The sequence below is a fragment of the Aptenodytes forsteri genome, unplaced genomic scaffold (genome assembly GCF_000699145.1).
Source record: "Aptenodytes forsteri isolate BGI_AS27 unplaced genomic scaffold, ASM69914v1 Scaffold119, whole genome shotgun sequence".
NCBI lineage: Eukaryota > Metazoa > Chordata > Aves > Sphenisciformes > Spheniscidae > Aptenodytes > Aptenodytes forsteri.
In genome coordinates, this window is record NW_008796165.1 from 6,884,262 (window position 1) to 6,904,832 (window position 20,571).

General features: G+C 40.7%; 1 protein-coding gene across 1 annotated transcript in view; it reads right to left on the bottom strand.

The window, feature by feature from the left end:
- Positions 1-20,571, bottom strand: part of AGBL4 (ATP/GTP binding protein like 4) — a 974,636-nt gene that overhangs the window by 151,632 nt on the left and 802,433 nt on the right. Inside the window, exon 10 of the mRNA XM_009287480.2 lies at positions 11,738-11,849. Coding sequence (XP_009285755.2) covers positions 11,738-11,849 — 112 coding nt within the window. The remainder of the gene's footprint in view (positions 1-11,737; positions 11,850-20,571) is intronic.

Genomic DNA, 20,571 nt, shown 5'->3' on the forward strand with positions numbered 1-20,571 from the left:
TATCCAATGACAACTTGGATTCTTAGTTTCTTTAAAATCATTTGGTTAGCAACTTTGCCAAAGCTTTTCAGAAATTCAAAATATGCAACAGGTAGTGGATTGCCTTTATCTTCATGTTTGTCAATTCATCCAAAAAAGGCTAACAGATGTATGACGGACAAATTCCTCTTCCAAAATGATACGTACCACTGTTATCCATGTTATCTGACTTGTCCCTTATAAAGAGTGGCTCTAATTTGGGAATTCCCTCTAGGCTTCTCACAGTGAACACCAAAGCAAATAATTCATTTAGCTTTTCTGCAAAGACCTTATTTTCCTTGAGCACTTCTTTTACATCTTGATCATCTATCAACCTTATAGACCTTCAGGCAGGCTTCTTGCCTCTGATGTGTTTGGAAAAGTTTTTATTATTAGATTTTATGCCTTTAGCAAGTTATTCTTCAAAATTGTTTTTGTCCTCTATTATTATGGTTTTGCATTTAACTTGCCAGAGTGTACTGGGTTTTTTTCCTTAGTTCATTTGGGCAAGACTTCAAAGGGCGTCCTTTTAATGCTAATGGCCTTCTTCAGTCTAATAATCCCCTTTGCTAACTTCTCATGCGACCTTTTATAAAGTTGTGGAGTTTTTCAAATAGGGGTAATAACGCATACTCTCTAATGTTAAAGCTGCAAAAATGCATTCCTACAATGGTGATTTTACATAGCTGCCATGTCACCTGAAAGTGTTATTTTGTTCTGTTTTGCCCTTTTAGCTACTGCTTTTAGTTTTCTTTCCATTTTATGTTGGTCCCCTTTCAGAAGCGTGTGCCAGTCTAAGGACTTTTTGGCTTTTGTACTCCACCAGGAATGATAAATTTGAGCATGTTTATATTTATTATTACAGAATGATTCTTTGACAGTTACATCTTCAATCAAGACTTAATCCTTGCTCTAGTCTTCTCTTTTGGGCTCTCTGATTTCTCGCTTCAAGACGACATAATTTTTAAAGTGTATAAATGCAGTTTCTACATCACATTTGAACATGACACTTAATCAGTCCCCGTCATTACATTCTTTGAGTTGTCATTGCTTCTTTGGTAAGTCTGAGCATGCCATTATAAAGATGCTTACTGTTACCATCCCATTTTGGCATGAAATTTTAATGCACAGAGATTGTGAGGTTGTTCAGTACTTGTTGATACGATTCCGCCCCCTGCTTTTTTTTTTTTTTTCTTTTTTTTTTCTTTTCCCGTTTTTGCTTCTGAGCTTTCTTTTAACTATAATGTCACTCCTCCACTGGCTTGGTTTTCTCTGCTATTTGTGAGTAATTTTACACTGCTATTCCAGTGCTCACTGATTGAGATGCTATTATGTCAATATCCTCATTTAAAATCAGCATTTCACTTTACCCATCTTCATTGCATACATTGGGCTAATTGTCCACTGGCTGGGTAAGCCTCTATTACAGCTATCTTGCACCAGTAGAATAGCACGAACAGACATAGTTAGGTCAAACACTTGGCCAGCTGTCTGTAAATCATTTTTGAATACTAAGAGCTCTTTTGTATTAAATAAAAAAGCCCTGGCAGTGACTTTGCCCCTGCGTCTTAAAAGGCAAATGCAATCCCAGGCAGAAAATTGAGCTACATGAACAAAGGGCATGTTCCCAATGCTGTCTGAAGTAGGAAATATAAAATGGATCAGCTCATTCCAGGCATTTCCACTTGCATTCTGTGAGAAGGCCCATCTCCAAGAAGATCTGGCAAGAGCCAGCAGGAATTGACTGCTGTATCGCTCAGGAGCTCGTTCTCAGTGCTCATCAGTTCAAATGCAACCATTGACTGAAGCAAACTTGTCAGTGACCTTGACTCTGACCTGGTTTATAGAAGCACTTGGGGGAGGAGCAGAAGCAAAGGGGGAATTTTTCATAAGTGGGTAAAAAAAAAAATAATCTCAAACCCTGTGTCTCACTGAAAAACAGAGAAAGGGAAGAGAAATATGAAACCGCAATTACTGAGGAGGAGCTTAAACAATCTCCCAGACTCAAGGAAACTCTCAACGCAGCACTGAACATGTCAGCCACTCCCTGATTAATGCTACCTAAAATAAAAAAAGAAGCCTCTCTCCCCAGTGCAGATACTAAAAGAGGAATTTGATAATATCACAGCTGTAAGAATCACAGAAAGTAGAAGCAGAAAGAAGATGCAAGAGAGCGAGAAAAGAATCCATATTGAGCCACTCTTGTACGCTCAGACCAAAAAAAAAAGTGTGTATTGTATAAAGGGAATATTTTCCTCCATTGACAAGGGGTAAATTCTTTGTAGAGATGGCTCTGATTCATCAGCAGGGTGCTGGCAGATGCCCCTAGAAAAATAGAGAACACGGCTGTACATCTTCAAAAAACTATTTTAGGAGTCACTATTTCCTCAGAGGGATATCTGAGTTGTGTTCAGCCCCCTAGGCATGTCCCAGGAAAATACAACCATGTTTTGATGGTAGAGAGGATACTACAGCTTTGATGGATAATATTTTGATCCAAGGTAAAAGACAGGAGTTTGACTACAGGCCCTAAAGAGCTGTGGAAAGAGACAGAGCTGCTGAGCTAAAACTAAGAAAGCAACAACGCAAGTTCCATGTAATAGTAATAAAATACCTGGAAGAAAAGGTAAGGTGTACAGTAGATCACTGCAAAGTGGAGGTCATAACTAACATGTCTGCCCCAAGCAAAAAACAGCAGTACAAAGGTTTCTTAGAATGGCAAACTACAGAAAAAAACCAAATGTGTGCCTGATTTAGATGTTTAGAGCAGCAACCTGCAAATGCTACTGCAGATACCCCAAGTCACAGGATGCAAATATTAATACATTTGAGAAACTGAAAGAGTTAACTAAAGGGGTACTTATCTAGATATATTATAGTGAACCACACACTAATTTGTCTACAGTGCTTCAAGCAGGTGTTTTGAGTGTAATGGAGAAGAACAGCTTAGGTACAAACAAAAGCTGACCATCATTGTGTTGAAAAAAAGGAGATTTTGACTTTAGTCTCTGGGATTAGAATGTTTCATTCTTCTTTGGGAGATGAATTTTAGCTGAAACTCTTCCTATTCTAGATATAAACATTACTAAATGGGGATAGCAACAAAACCCAACCAACCAACCAACCAACCAAAGAAACCACAACCTGTGTCAGAGTTTACCACTACAGTGATATGATTAGCACATTGAGTACAGAGAGAAATTTGGTAGCTGTAGACACATTCCCTGGAGAGTCTAGAGTATTTGACAGAAGTATAGTGGAGCATCATTCAGAGCTAGATTATGAACATGTCAGTGTGATCAAAACAAAACAAAACCAACCAAAAAGCCTGTCTAGTTTAGATGAAACACGGCTTGTAATTCCCAGAGCCTTTGCAAAAAATAAAGCTATTAGCAGAGGGTGGCCTGAGCAGCACTCTCCTTCCATGACTATCACTTTAAGAAGGAGATCAGTTCCAGGTAGGACTTCATCTAACGGTGTCAATGATTCCTACCAATGATGCTACCACAGAAATTATATATTAACTTTTATATATACATTTATACATATGAAGATATACGTGTAGGCAGTTTACATGTTGAAAACAAATCAAAGAGAAGGGGCAAAGATCGTAGATTAATTGGAGATGCGAAGGGAATCTGTAGAGGTTACTGAGTCTATTCGACTGCCTCAAAAAAGAATTAACTCTATCTAAACCTTTCCCAATAAATACCTGTCATAAAACCCTCCAGTGGCAAGAATTCAGCATCTCCTGTAAATAATCTATTGTAGTGCCAAACTAGCTCTGCTGCTAGCAAGTTTCTCAGAATATTGTGTGTGTTTAAAGGACCGCGGGAAGTAAGACGCTAAGATCAGAAGCTGCTTTACCTAGCAGAAATAGAGAACATTAGTAGATCAAAAAAGAATGTTTACTCCAGAACAAAGTGCAAGTAGATTTGTTAAAATTGAGTGAAAGAAACTGAGGAATTCTTCTCAACTGTTACTCCCACTCTCATGAGATTGCTTATCAGAAAATACCACAGCTAACAAACTGATCATGCACATCACATTTATTTCTGTCAGCAGATACCCAATGTATTCATATTTAACAATGGGAAGAGTTTAATGGGAATACTTTTAAACAGTCTATATGAAATATAATGTTAGCTAGAGCATTAGTAACTCTTACTATGCTAGCCCAACAGTAAGGTGGGAAATAAAGTCAAAATCCTAAGCACCTACTAGCAAAAGCTACAGAATCAGACACTGATCTGTACATCACATTGTTAAATTACGCCCTAGCAACAGTGAAACAAAGGTTGCCCTTACTACCATTTTGTTCAACAGAGAACTGAAATAAGAACAATATTTGCAATACTAAAAAGTTACACTTCCGTCAATAGGGACTTGCAAGATAGAAGTGGTACAGGGCATTTCTACAATGTCAACAAACTGGCACAAACACAAACATTACCACAGAAAGCAGCCACAGGGTTATCATAGTTGAACACATACTGCATAAGAAGAGGTAATATCTCTTCTAATTTCAGGAGGGGAGAAATAAGAGGCAGCATGTTGGCCATTTTGCCTGAGAAGAACTCATAACATGCACTATATTAGGTTGAGAATTATTGGCAAAAAATGTTGCCTGATGATAGCTGTTTTGGTGTCTGAGTGAAAACCATCAGGTACAAATGACAACCCGGGATATCTGAGGGACTATCTGAACATCACTTCCTAGTAGGTTGTTAAGATTCAATATCGTGTTAACAATGATTATTCATTACTATTGTGTTGTTTAGCTGGGGAAGGAAGTCTAAGAGCTCTGCTAATAGCACAATGGAGCCAGGTAGCGTGTTATGCTACAGATCTCATTACCCTATATTAATCTGTTATGACTCCATATACCAGATGATGCAGACCTCAGCTGATTTGTTTGGCTCTGAGTGATTTCTGAGCAATACCAAACCCCAAACCACAGCCTTTCCAAACATTTATTAACATCCAAACTGGCTTCAGCTGGAATGAGAATCAGCTTATAATTTTCCAGTGAAACATATTCCACTTTGCTGCTCCAAATTATAACAGGAGCAGGGGAGGTGATGAGGGAAAAGAAGAATTTTTGAACAGAAAACAATTGCTTCCAGTCATTCAAATGTTGGATTAGATAATACTACTTGTGGGCTTATAGTATAAGAAGCCTAAGTGTACAATTTTGATGTGAAACTCTTGCAAAATCTGTTATTATACTTTATTTGTCAACTATCCAGTATCACATTGATGATAATACTAATAACATCATTTCACAAGACGAGTGGAAGTAGAGTCTCTAAGATTGACACAATATGCAGGACTGACAAAAATAAAATTTATGTCATGCTCCAGCAAAGTACGTGCATCTTGGAGACCAGCTGCATTTTTCTTAATGGGGAGTTGTCTTGTGAAGAGTGTAGCACTGCCAAAGGCAGAGAGGATGGGAGCTCACTAAAGCAATGCTGCCATTAGGGATAGTTGCAAGCTGTAAAATATCAGTTACAGGTTTCTAAGTCTTCATTTTGTGACCTAGTTTTCCATGGAACAAGAATGCTTCCCTCAAAATATGGCACTGCCTTTATAACCAGGTACACTAGGAAAAAAAAAAAAATCCTGATTTCCATCACTACAACAGTTCAGGATAATGAAGAAAGTTGCAGGATAGATGTGCAGCACATGGAGCACTCCCACATCACCACACTTTGAACATGGCTCCTGCACAGTCAAAACTACTGTCCTTGATAGTACGCTTTAGGTGCTGCTACTGAAGACCTAGAAAAGAAGTAGGTTGAACAACAGCATTGACTTTCACCAGTCTAAACAGCGTCTGAAGACAACACCAGTCAGTCAGAGCAGCATGCAGAAGGGCAGCAACTAAGGGCCTACGTCAAGCATTAACATCTGCATTGCATCTTTGAAAGAGATGGGGAGTGGTCTGGAGTGGTAAGAACATATGTAATCTCCTGACAGGGATGAACAGAGATCAGTACCAGAATGGGAAAAACAGGTGAAAAGAAAGTCTGTGAGCACAGGGGAGGGCTGAGCCTGTACTCTTTGGCAATGATGATGGGAAAACCTAGAGAAACCACTTTGCTAAGTAATACAATCAACTCTAACAAGTTACAGATTGTCAGAGAGAGAATGTGTTTCCCTTCAACTGGCTATGCTAACCTGCTTCACGCACCACTCAACATTCAACCTCACCTGCTTTCTAGTATCTGGGTTTATCAGCAGAGAAAGCAACAGACTGGAACTCAGAGGTCAGCTCAGGCCTTTTCCCCAGGCCAAGGTATCTCTACTGTCTTCATGAAGTAGTGAAGGTGCATGATGTACTGAGGGGAGCCAACCCTAATGAAGGATATCCATCTGCCTCTAAGGAAGGGTCTAGAGATAGATGATAACAGAACCAGAAGAGTGTATGTTCAGTATGTTTGGAAGAAAGTAGATATATTATTTTTATGGAGAGGAATGTAGTCATCTGCTGAAGAATCCAGATTTACATTGACTTATCAGACAAACATTAATTCATCTGTAGTCTTACTGCTTGCACACCCAAGCCTACCTAGATTGAAAACAAGGCCTCCTCAGAGACAGGAAGATTGGAAACGTATGCTTTTGTTCAAGTCAAAGCCTGCACATGGGATCTTAAAAAAACCTTCTCAAAAACATAAAAGGTGTCATTCAGCCTTAAATATCCCCCCACCCATGCCTGCAGTATTATGTTTACTCATCCTTTCTTCTTATTAATTCTGTTGTCAGCAGATACCCACAAAGCCCACAGGCAAAGTGTCTCTTTCCTTCCCTCACACCAGTCCACAGCAATAGCAGATTGCCATACTCTATCAGTTAATTCATCAGCTTTTGTGGCAGATGTCTGTGTGGTGGATCTAAAGGTTCCAGCCCAGCAGATGACTCAGATTTCAGCACGCTGGGGCTTCATTTCAGCTGTATACTTTGAATCAATGAAAACTTTCACCCAGAACAGTATTAAAAGTATGTAAAGGCTGCAACATCAGGCACTCCAAAGTCAGGAATGGAAACAGAAAAGTTGCCTATGCAGAAATAATTTAAGACTTTGGTATATGTGTGCATGACAAAGGAGATGATAATTAATGAGCACACCCCAAGTGGGTGGTTTTTTGTTGTTTTTCATCAGGTCTCCAGCTCACTCAGGGCACAAGGTGAACAGTGTCTAACATAGTAATCATTTGCATGTAGGACTCCAGCTTCAGTGACAACAGGACGTGGAAAACAGGCAGAATAGAAGAAAGATGGATGCAAGAAGACAAAGTACAGTGTTGCAATGAGAGTGCCTGGGAGCACTGCATCCCATCTCTGCATTTTCATTTGAGGGGGGCAAATCACTTGAAACAGATTCTTCCCAAGCAGTCCGTTGCTGCCTATTCCTTGTCTTCTAGGTCCTAAGAACTCCAAATGACAGAAATAGTCTATTCCAATCTTCCTTGGGGAAGGAAGGGGTAGAAACGAGACAGTGAACTTATCAAGCCTTGGTGAATGACATGAAAGAAATCTGATCCCAAGCATCTTAAATTATCTATCTCAAATGAGTAGGTACTTCTGATCATAACTGTCTCTGCCTCTGTTTCCTATCCATACAAGGATAACATATTTGTCTCTCACAGGGGTCCCCCCAAAAATAATTAATGCTTCTGAAATGCTTCCAGGGTATAGCAACGAGCAAAACAAAAAAGCCCACGAGGAGATTAACAATTCCATCCTCAGAGCAGGACCTGAATAGCGCACAGTAAATACAGGACAGGGCTGCACAATGAACACTGAAGCTAAAACAAAATGCTGAATAGCTGCTTATTATGTGAAAGTTTTCCATTTGGAGAACTCAGTGAGGCAGGGGTCTAGCTGAGAGAATAACATGAGCCCCTATGATTAAAGACCATATCACAATGCACATACTCAAGGGGACTGAGCTGACACTGAACACGCTACCTAAGTTCACTCATTAAATCTGTTTTAGAGTGCATTTGCTTGTCAGGAAAAGTGCTGGATGGCCATACGAAACCTGTCCAACAATCGAGCAGTTCTACTGCTCTCTCTGGCTCTGAGGCTTCATGTTATCCCAGAGATAAGGACTGTTTGATCTCCACAGACCATCCGTATCTTGAGCTTGCCAGTGCCGAGCACTTGATCCCCAGTCCAAAACATTTAAGCACCTGCTTAACTGTAAGCACACAAGGAACACTGCTGAACTCAATCAGATTGTTCAGGTGTTTAAATCTACCTGCGCATATATGCTTTACTAGATTCCTTACCTAGACATTTGTTCTCCAAACAGCTCTCTGCATGAAGTGTGTTATCATGCCCAAGCAGAACTTCCTGACCCCACAGTTCAGCTGTTGGAACAGCTCATATGAACATCCTTTGATGTACTTCAGAAAAAAGTCAGCTGAGTTGGTTTAAACAATACATTCATGCTCTGAGGTAATTCCGCTAACCTGCTCCAGCATGGACAGGGGAACCATCTGGTGGAGAGGTGCGAAGGCAGTGATGTCTGGCATACGGGCAGGGAAAGGTACTTAAGAACAGAAATATCTTCAGCCAACAACACATGATCTAGAAGAGCAAGTCTGTCACTTGAGTCTCATCTGCAAGACTGACACCACTAGAAACAGCTGAGAATATCCCCTCACTTCACATAGGCCAACACAATGACGGTGACATACCATCAGGGGTGATTTGTTTCAAAATCGGTGACATGGAGATCAAAAGCTGCCTATCGTTCTCCGATTTCTTGACTCATCCACTCCCTCCTAAAGATGATATGGTCATTATGAAATTTGAAACACTTTAAAAATAAAATAAGTGCACTTTGTAAAACCCAGAAGAACAGAGAACCACAGGTGCTTTAGTTTATTTTTATACAGTAGCTACAGTAAACACTCAGTCTTGGACCCCTCAGTGCTGGAATCACTGTAGCTATGGCATTGTGTGCACCTCATACCCACTTCACTTATTTCTATGTCAGTGATCCTCCTCCCTCCAGAATGAATTTTTTTCAAAGAAACAGCTTATCTTCCATACTGCAGCAGCAGAAGAAAAATCCTCCTATACAGCAATATTTAATATGTGGTTTTATGCTCTTATGGCAGCTAATTTTCCTTAAATGATTTAAGGGAATGAATACATCTAAAAGGCCTGCACTGAGCCATTCTGCAAGAGCAACATGAAGCTGAACTTCCTCTGTTTTAAACAATCCAATCTCTTGTGGGCAGCTCCTCATGGCAGATCTTGTCTAGAATGGGAGGGATGAAGGTTATTTTTTTATTACATTATTTTGCAGGGAACCTTCCTTTGCATTTTATTTCATTTCCTATTCCCCAGTGTGGGGAGACTTCAGGTGAGAAGAGGGTGACAGAACAGACATGTTCAAATGCATAATCCCTGATCTGTCGCAGTTTGACAACAGCCCCCCTGCAACTGGTTCACCTACGCATGCAGCCAAGCATCTATCATGTGTTACTCATCTAAAAGTTACACTCTGCACCTGGACAGTACTAAAAGCCTGAAGTGATTCAAAGCAGGTTTTTATTTTGGCACTCTGTCAGGAGGGGAGGGGTGGGTTTTTTTTCTCAAGTACTTAATAAAACCAGTCACTGCTAAAGCAGGATGGCACACGTACAGTCCCATGCCCTCTCTCTGAGGCAGCTGGCATGGTTTCCCCTTTTGTTCCAGCACTTTGGATATGGACTTTTCATACAAATATTACTTGGATCAGAGGGACTAAGAATCTGGTATTGCCTGAAAAAAACAATAATCCTTTATACTGCATTGTATTGCTGAGGGTCTCTAAAACTGTCAGAAAGGCTGGTATTGACTAGGGGATGATAAAACCAGACAAGAAGGTTTTTTGGTGAGCAGCTAATTCACTGAGAAATGAAACTCTGAAGAGCCACCTGAACTTTGCTGGTAGTTTAATCCAAAAAAAGATTCCTAAATAGTATTTAAAAAAAAATTAAATAACCCTGAAAATGAAATGTTACATTTGTGTTTGAAAGGCTCCTTTTTCTTTCTCTTGGAAGGAAATGGACTGGAACTGGTTCATCTCACATTGATCACTGGGGAGGGGTGGGAAACAGAGAGATGGAGGAAAAAAAAGATTTCCATTTCAGACCAACTCTGACCAAACATTTCTTTTGATTTTTCATTTTAGCCACCACAGCAAATAAATTCATTCTTCACACATAGGGCACCTGGAAACTACCAGCTTTTCAAAGCTTCCCAGAAATGGGACAAAGCTGAAAAGAATTTTTTTCCCCCTAAGAATAGCTTTATTTTACTGACAGTGACTTTTAATAGTGCCAGAATTTGTTCCTTTACAAGCTAGAAACATTCCCCTATACCCAACTTTCTTGTAATGTTTAAGGACCTCTTTATCCTTGGAAAAACAAAACTTTCTTCTTAAACAAAGCAGCCTGCATGCTGTCTCCATCATCTAGAAGGACAACTGTCTTGCTATTTGGGGTAGGAAACAGAGGAAAGACCAGACTGGCTGTAAAGCTCCTTTCTTTACTTTCCATCATCATCACTCTAATACAGCAGGGGTTAGGAGCCTTGGTTACAGGCACAATGCTAGGTGCTGCACAAACAGAACAGAAAGACAAATTCTGTGCCAAACAATTAACAGTCTAAGAAAATATTTTCCATGCAATTGGATTCCACTCCATATGTAAGGACCTTATCCATTAACCTATCTTCCTTGTACCTAAGCCCCTTCTGTACCAGTATTACTACTAGCTGGAAGATAAAAAGTCCAATTAAGATGCACTGGGAGAACCAGGAGTTAAATTAAAGGAGCTCTTATCCTATACATGATGTAGCCAGGGGTAAGAAACCTCTTTCTTTATTAGCAAGGCAAACCAGGTCCTTTTTCACACTAACAGAAAGAAAAAAAAAAATTGGCAAAACTTCAGGGAATTAAAGATCCAAATGCCCTCTCCATAATAGGAAGTAAAAAGAAAGGACAAATACTAGGAATTCCATACAGAAAATATAATCATCTATAAAATCTCCTCTTATTTTTTGGTAGTGATTTTTTCCTACCCATCTCCATCTTTGTTCAGCAGTTTTTCTTAGGTGCCATGTTCAATAATCCTTTTGCGCTTTGATGTCAAACATTCAATAGTTGTCTGCCTCCCTCCCACTCCTCCATATTCTCTGCAATCCATCTCCTCTGATTAGCTAAGATTTCACCTTCAAGAACACCTCTGCTTCTCCGAGTGAGCATGAGTGTGTGTGTGTGTGTTTATATAATATTTGCAAATATTATCCCCCTCCTGCTCTGCACGCTACATAGCAACCCCTGCCGGAGCTCTGGATTAAACATCAATGCCATTCAGTAATTCAATTTGGGGGGCCTGCTGTTTTGAATCCAGCTCAGGACATCACGAGAGCAGCTTGATTGAATTTAGGCCCTGCTTTCAGAATTATTCCATTTTTAATCTGAGCTGAACTTCATTTCACTTGCTCTCTCCACTCTGATGCTTCCTATGAGAAAAGACACAAATGTTCCCTGATCTCATGCAGTGGGGTGGTGTTTGATTACTTCTCTCTTATTTTGGTTTGCCACTGCATTAAGCCACATCGGAGTTACTGGCACCTTGCATAACCCTGCAGCGGGAGAGAGTCGGTACCTCAGCAAGTGGCTGTTCTGGCATCACCTTTCCCCACTCACCGGATTGTTGTACATCTCAATGATGAGCTGTTTCACTCCGTGCAGTGTGGGATGAGCCCAAGGAGATGGATTTGCCCAGTGCCGGTTTAAATCAAACCCCATCAGGGAGCACCTGCACACACAAAAATACAACATACACAAAGGACATATATGGGCTGCAGCCTCTTCTGGCCTCAGCTGCAGAATTAGGGCTATATTCTGCAGCTTACGTATTTAAACAAGTTATTCTCATGGAAAAAACAAAAGCAAATGCTCCCCCAAGGACGAGGAAAGCCTGCAGCAATGGCCACTTTTAGAAATAACGTGAACAGCAGAGTATCGACTGACACATCTTTGGTCATTCAGCCTTCTTCCCCTCCACAGTACATATGCTCACTCTATCCTTTGCCTTTTGCCAGCTTGCCACTCTGGCACTGGAAGAGCCTGCTTGGCCTTCAAGGTTCCCTTCTCTTGAAAAGAAGGGGGTCTAGCTGGGGGTCTATATCTATGAGGATGATTCATAAACTGCATCACCAGGCATTTACTTTGCCCTCAGTCAGGCCTTGACTCAGCAAAGCTGTTAAGAGCATTGAAATCAATGGCTATTAAGTATGTGCTTAAGGGATTTAAAGCGTGAATGTAACTGTTCCACTAACCCAGGGCCTCAGTCTCTTCCCCTCCTGCAATTGCCTACACAAAAGTTACCCAGCTAAGACACTAAGTTAAAATGCTTATTGGCCATCAAATCTTGTGGGCATTGAAGTATGTATGCCACCTTGGCTTCTCCTTCCTGCCCTGACTCATACCCCTCTCAGTACACTGTCTTGAGTTTGATTCTGCTGCTCCCAGTCCCACAGAGTAATATCCCATTCTTTGTGAAGTCATATTGAAACTCAATGGGCTGTTGGCAGAGTGAACACAGAAGAAATTAAAAAGCTGGAAGTGGCACAAATAGGAGGGGGAAGTCATGTCCCTTGCTTACTGCAGAGATCACCTAGACAATCTGTGGCCACTGATACAAGCAGGGAGAGAAGTCCCTTCTGTTGTCCCGAGCTGAGCTTGGGACCAATGGATCTTGGGTAGATCTTGCTCAGGAATTCTATGAAAGATCACACAAATAATAAAAGCCCAGGCAGAGATGCAACTTCCTCTATATTTAAAACAAAACAAAAAAAAATCAACCTCACTGCTAAGCGTTAAAGCTTCTTGAGAAGAGAAGAGCTTTCATTGATCCCTGGTCTATTATGAGAATGTCTGTTCAGCCTTAATCTTTTCAACACACCTATGCAAACAATAGAGATGTGCTCCAATAGTGCTATCCTTTGACAAAAATTCTAAGAATCTGATGACCAAAAACCATAAGTTTAATTGGCAAAAAGAAAGGAAAATGCCTCACTTCTCTAACAGCTGAAACAAATGATTGCATGCACCAAACCCAAATAAAAACTAAGACAGAGAGGTGAAATGCTAAGAAAAGTGAGGGGATGAAACCAGAAGATTAAATTCATTTCCAAAAATTATGAATTAATATTTTCCTATGAGCCAAAAAATACAAAGTTAATGGGACATTCTTCTGTAAAAATTCTTATGTGAAGCTAAGCAGGCAGGAGCTGCCTTGCTCCTTGGCCTTAAACAACCCAACCATCAGGCTGTCTGGGAGTTCAAACACCCACATGCTAGCTCTGCAACTCCATCACTGCTGACTTGGTGTACCGATGAGCCGGACGGCTCGCTGTGGTGGAGAAAGTTACTTCCTTGTCTTGGTGGTCACTTGTCTGCTTGTCTAGAGAACAGATGGATTTCTCCTCTGGACACTCCAACAGCTACAATTCCACAGACAACTCTGAAAGTTGTCTCCATCCCACTATAAAGCAAACCACATCATATAAGATTATTCTCTCTCTTTTTTTTTTTTGTCTTCACGTAAACTCTCTCCACTCAGTTCTACTAAATCCTATCTTCTTTTGAACTCACAGACATTAATATAAAATCAGAAGTACTTCCAGAGACATAGGTGGAATTACACTGGGATAAAACTGGTATAAGAGCAGAATCACAGGAATGAGTTTTTCATTTAACAGACACAGAAACTGTGGTGATCATCATTACTTTTACTGTATTTTAGCACAGTTCCCAAGAAAACACCATGCTCACTCTACAGGATAACTTTCTTAAGAGATCAGAACCGGAAATTGTATCCCCTTGTATGGTTAATGTGTCCCATTTACATTTTGGTTTAAGAATATTTAAAACTAATAACACTACAGAAAACAAGTATATTTTGATTCCATTATGTTCATCTCCAAAGCACATTGAAGTGGCCAAGCTACAGAGCACCGAAAGCAAATTTTAAATTCAAACATGGATTGTCAATATTAAATTTGGGGTTTGGGACTTTTTAGATAAGTTTATATAAGTCATCCCTATAGGGAACAGAAGTAAGCAATATCTAATTTCTGTAAGATACTAAGGCATTGTGATTTGCAATATTTGAATTTGCCATGAATGTCTGGTTAGTGATGAATCCCATAGTTCATTTCAAGCAACAAGAACAGTTGAAAATAGTTGTCTTTACTTGAGAAGACTTTATAAACAGAAGGAATCAATGCTTGACAAACAAGTTAGTAATTTGGGAAGCTCCTCTGAGTTCTATTTAATAGGAACCCAAATTAATTTCCAAATATCATTTAGCTAGTCTTTGATGTGGTATATCACATCTTTATCAATGTAACAACAACTAATTAAATTTCTGATGTAGGCATTGCTATTTCTTTCCAGTCTGGGAACAGTGTAAAATTTTATTTTTTCCCCCTGTTTTTAAGTCTTTTTTCTTTCCTTTTTGCCTAAAGACAAATTTGTATCTACCACATTCTCTCTTTATTCATCTGTTGCAAACTTGTCTCTCTAAGGAAACATCAAGTTGTGTTCCTTGGTACTTGAGATTTGATTATTGACTCTATTACATGTAGAACTGTCTCCCAAAGCTCACGTATATCAGGACATGACCAAAACATACGGTAAGAGTCTCCCACATGCCTATTACAGATCCTGCATTCATTATATTCTCTTGCTCCCAGATGATGCAATCTCCCTTGTGACTAATACCTCCAGTGCAAGAACTTGAACGGGATAACTTAAAAATTGCATCTTGCACTGCTTTTTAATTCCCCCTACCATCTTAAACCAGCCCATTTCTAGTACACGTTGCTTGCTACTTCCATTGCTTAACTGTTTACCTGCTGCTTCAAGCACTGGGTAGGCAAAGTAGAAATGTAGGTATTCTCTGGAAACAGCAGCTCTACAATAGGAAACAACTGTGTTCCAATATAATACAGGATCTTTTAATATTTAAGACCAGCTTTCTTACTCAGACTGCAAGTGTTGTCATTGGCTTCAGTATGGTTCCTCATGTGACTATCAGTGTTCCCCAAATTTAGAAAGGGCCTCCAAATCTGTCTTATACAGATTAAGTTTATTTTGTGCAGTAAATAAACTAATGTGTTCAGTACAAAATTAACAAGGGGAAAAAACCCCAAATTATACCAAAGGACTGTTTAAGGATGATCTTTGAAAGGGGATATGGAAGAGACCAAAACAGGACACATTAGAGACTCCAGGAGGTGCAAGGGAAGACAAAAGCAGCTTCAAAATTAGTGAGGGCTGGAGCAGGTGAAGGTTTCCAGATTAAGGGCACTGGAGAATACCCCATTCCATGAGGTTTAATGGCCATGCCCATGAATGATCTTATAAATGTGGCAGGTAATATTGACATGGAGCCAGATAAGAATGACGTGCTGGCACAGACTCTCATAGGTTAGAAAAAAGTATAATCAGAAGTAGGTGAGCTTTCTACAGCAAGAAAAGTAGCAAGCTGCTACTGTTACCTGATTGTGGTCTTCATTCATACTGTGAAAACCTGGATTGTGTGTCAAAAAGTCATTGCCGCCACAAAAAATGACATGTATGTAATTTAAAATATTGAAGCCATTAACAATTGTTTGAATTTTGGATTATGCTTCTTAGGGTTTGCTAGATATACAGACCACATACTATGTTTCTGCTTTGTGATTGAATGTACATTTAAATCAGGTTCTGTGATTATACTTGTTGAATTATAATTGGCGTTTCACAAATGTTCTCCAGCCTTTTTCTAAAATTTCTGTTTTCTATAAGTAGATAAATTTATTACAGTGTTTATAAATTTACATAAACAGAGTGCAAATTCAGTCAAAGCAAATGAGTTTCAAAACTGAAATGGAAACTGAAACATTTTGCAGTATTCATCCCTCCCTACTTGGGAGACAGCCAGATCTCAAGAGGTTACCAGCTCAACTCAGTAAAACCAAAGACGTTCAGACCAGCATTCAGCTTGCTGGGCAATTATCTGGACAGAACCTCCCTGCCTCTCGGGGCTTAACTCATCATTGGTTTTAAGGATTTCTTACGCAGCTGCTTTAATGAAAACATCCTTGTCCCTTTCTAGAACTGAGGAAGGTTTAGTACCAAGGCCTATGCTGGATTTATTTTTAGGGCTGCTTCCTATTCTTTCAAGTTGTGCCTCTTCTTTCTGGAATCTCCAAGTTATAGAAACCTCCAGGAACTCTGTCTTCCTTTCACTTCAGTTCTCCCTCTCCTGTTCGTTTTTCCTACTATGTGAGTCTAAGTCTCTCACTAACAGACCCATTTCCACAAGGTGAGATACGGAGAATAATGGAGGAAAGGAGTTAAAGAAATCCTTTTTCATGGCATATGATTTATTACAAAGAGAACTCTACACTCTTCCCTTCAGCTTTGTAAGGTTGCGTTGGTTCATTGGATCAGTACCAGGTGAATCTCCAGATAATACTGCACACAAAGCCAGGGAGTTCAAATCCACAAATGGCACTACCAACAGGGTTAGGATTTGAAATTGAAAAGGTTGTGGGAGGAGGGGGTGCACTCACTTTTTTTTTCCTCAGGCTTATTGCAATAAGAGTGGAGACAGAGGGTAATTGGTCTCTATTGTTGCACTTCTTCGAAGCAAGAGTTATAGCAAGAAACTGCTGTGAGACTGCAGCCTGCAATATCATCCAGGAAGAGTAGGTGTGCAGTATGAGAGAGTGAATACAAGGGGAACACATGGAAGACTTGCTTCTTTTAATAAATATATCATTTTAAACCTGTTATATTCACGACATTTTACAAATCAACTCTACACCTGCCGTCGTCGAAGTCAGAGTCTTCATTAGTGTCCATTTCACCGTTTGGGTGCTTGGGGTTTGCAATTTATGCATTTGCCTATTATTCATTAAAAAGGATTCATTCAAGCCCGCATGTTATAAGGCAATTAGGTGGCAAGACATCCTAACACTCCAGCTACAAAGAATCCCCCCTCCCAACTCACTCTCCCCCTCCCCAGCTTTCTGCATTTTTAATTTAGAGCTCTGGAAACCTTCACAAAGGCTATTTAACATAACCACTGCAGTGTGCTCCAGGCAGAACACAAGTGGCCATACAGAGCAGAACAGCATTAGCTCCCAGAGACCACATGGTGGAGTAGATGTTTACAGAATGAGCACTGCATGGTGTACTGACATAATTTTAAATAGTACATGACGGTTAAAGATGTGTTTCTCCATTTTCTGTGTAAACAATGTTAAATAAGAATAAACACAAAGGGATATTTTCTCCTTCTGATGAATACATGCATTTCTCAGAGCTGGTAATAGGCGTTACAGACATACACACTAAGGAGAACACGCATCCCCACCTGACACGGGCACACTCCCTTCTCTGATCTTCAGGATATATCTCAATTCCAGTATTTAACTCTCCCTACACACCTCTGGTCCTCAGTAAAGCTAGAAGGATTCCTGGGCATGAAGAGAATGCTGGAAATAAAAACCCATCCCGCAGTTAGGAGAATCATGCCCTGTGAGTGTGCCTGGGATGTAAGATGGTAAGAGCCTATCACTAGCGTAGCTCATCCCTGTGGCTAGCATAGGACTCATCCCCCCCCGCATGTTTTCCTGCATGGTGCCCAGTGCAATTTTCAGTTTTTTTTTTGGACAGGGTTTCCAGCACATCCCCTAGGAGGCAAGTCACAGGTCAGCAAAGTTCTCCCACAGGAAGCGCATGTCTGGCCCCATGTGTGGATCTCTCTGAACGAACGCTCTGCAGGAACAGGTCTCACTTGTCCAGCCCCTGGAAGGTCCGCATGTTTCTGCATGGTGCCCAGTGCAATTTTCAGTTTTTTTTTTGGACAGGGTTTCCAGCACATCCCCTAGGAGGCAAGTCACAGGTCAGCAAAGTTCTCCCACAGGAAGCGCATGTCTGGCCCCATGTGTGGATCTCTCTGAACGAACGCTCTGCAGGAACAGGTCTCACTTGTCCAGCCCCTGGAAGGTGTTCTCGGGACTCCCACTCCCAGCTGCACGCTGAGTCACACTGGCACATCAATCTTGCGCACCCAGATGCTTTAACCAAGTTACTGAGAACACCTACAGTTCTTCCATTTTAAAGCCTGATTCATTGTTTGGCCTTTTCAAAACCAAACATATCATTGACTTAATGAGAGGAACAGAGCAGACAGTGGGTTTTTTCCAACTTTTGGATCCCAAAAAATTTCCACTGCAGGCATTGACCCTTCAGAAATTTCACATACATAGACCATAATGCAGTATTATATGAACTTTCTTTCCCGTTGTAGTCCAAAAGCCACCTGCAATTCATTGATCACAAGCTGTAAACCACTGAGAAAGAGAATTTTAACTTCACATGTGCTTAGTTTACTGCACTCCCACCTCTGTGAGTGCTGTCAACATGTCAAGCTCCTCTAGGCCCTCCTGCCCAGGCTGCCTGACACTTCCACACAACGCCCTAATCCTGTCACCTTACAAACCTTTCCCTTCAGACAGGCAGACCTTCAAACTATTTGTATTTCTTTGTCATTCTACGTTCCTGGAGGTGGAGGTTGGGTGGAGATAAGGTAAACTCGTCACAGTGGTTCACAGAAAACAGCTAATATACATGTAAGCATTTCTGGAGACACGGCTCATCTTGAATTATACTTTTGTTTCCACTTCTGCCCCTCCTCAGACTATGTCACTAATCTGATATACAACACACCCCACAATTATTAGTGAATACTCCAGCTGCTGTAGAATGACATTCCCCCACATTACAACATATATTTCATATACTTCTTGGCAGATGAAGCTGGCAGTCTTGCTTAACCTACTCACCTTCAGGCAAGAGGAAAGGAGTGTCATATTCCCTGTAGACCGGCATTATATGAACACCCCCAAAAGATGGTTCAGCTCTTACTATCAGACCTATTACACACAGAAAGCTGCAGTCAAAGGAGCCAACCTTAATGTCACAAAGTTGAGCTCTTAAAAGTTTGGATATGCCACAGCTGCACAGATACATACAACCTTCATTCAGCCCTGTGTCTGTCATTACTATGACACAGCCTTTAACTACAGGAGCACAGGCTGTTTTTCCACAGGGCTCTTGCTTTATTCTGAGCACAGGATCAACACTGTTCATTAATGAGCGGATTATTCAATATTTTGGCTTTTCCTTATTGTTCAGTATGCAGCCCTAGGCTCCTGCTTACTGCATGCTACTCAAAGCCTGCTCTGAGGACAGAGCTATTCAGCTCTTCATGGCTTTTCTAAAGTGCTTAGCACTGCAGGAGACAACTGCTTTATAAACACTGATGGACTAATTTTCCCGACAGCACTGGTACAAGAGGGGACCACATTGTCCCCAATTCATAAAAGAGCAATTGGGACAAAATGTCACTTACATAAGAGACACCCACTAATTTGGGCCACCATATCTGAGAGGCCAAGGACAGGATTTTTGTTTAAGAGGACTTAGATTTACACAGCATGTTACATGTTCGGCATCTAACTTACTCTGATTTGAGCTGAAGCTGACAGTAACTCAAGGCTTCTCCAAATCTGACCTCAAAATGGCAATATGAGTGGATAGAATATTAGAAACATCCAAGTTTGTGGAATTAGGACAGTCAGAGGTCACTATAAAATGGTAAGACATTACTGGATCATGAATGGGTTTTGAGTGTTTTTCAGTTATACCTTAATTCAGCCATTTTACTTGGCTTTGGATCCCAATACTGCTGCATTCAACCGTGTCTGAGAACCTGCTGTAATACGCGGTGGTTAGGGTTAGCACTGTACCCGATATTGCCTTTACTCTCCTGAATAGGATTAAATGATTACTCTGCTACATTACAGGCTACCAGACTATTTGTATCCAGACCATCACTTATGCAAAGGCAGTGATGCTGCACACACATTCTCAATAGGTCATGCCAAAACTCGGCCAGAAGTCGTCCATCTCCATCATCACAAAGGCCTTTTCCTCTTTGGTATCCTGAAGCGAGTGTTTGACTTGACACCAGAACTGTCAAGAAGGTGTGTGCTATTCTGATGGGATAGCAAACAGAAAAGCAACACAGGACCGGCAAACTGCTGGCTGAATACTAACTAGCAAGGCTTAACTGCCCAGCACCAGAGAGCACGATTGCTGGCTTCCTTTTATAACCATGTTTGCTAACAGGCTCTAACACACTGAGGTATTTCTCACTCCCATACACAGCCAGAATATTGATTGCATTCCTGCATAGTCTTGCCATGTCTGTAACTCGTTCAGCTTGCAAATGACTTTTTGGATACATAAGTATCCATCTATTTTGGGTTGGTGGGAGAGAAGGCCCCTTTTATTGTCTCTGCACAGTATTACTCAACCCATACACATTGCCTGCAAGCAGCCTACCCCTGCTTCATTAGTTAGCATGTACAATTTTCATCAAAAGTTAGAGTCAGGGATATGTCCCTTGCCAG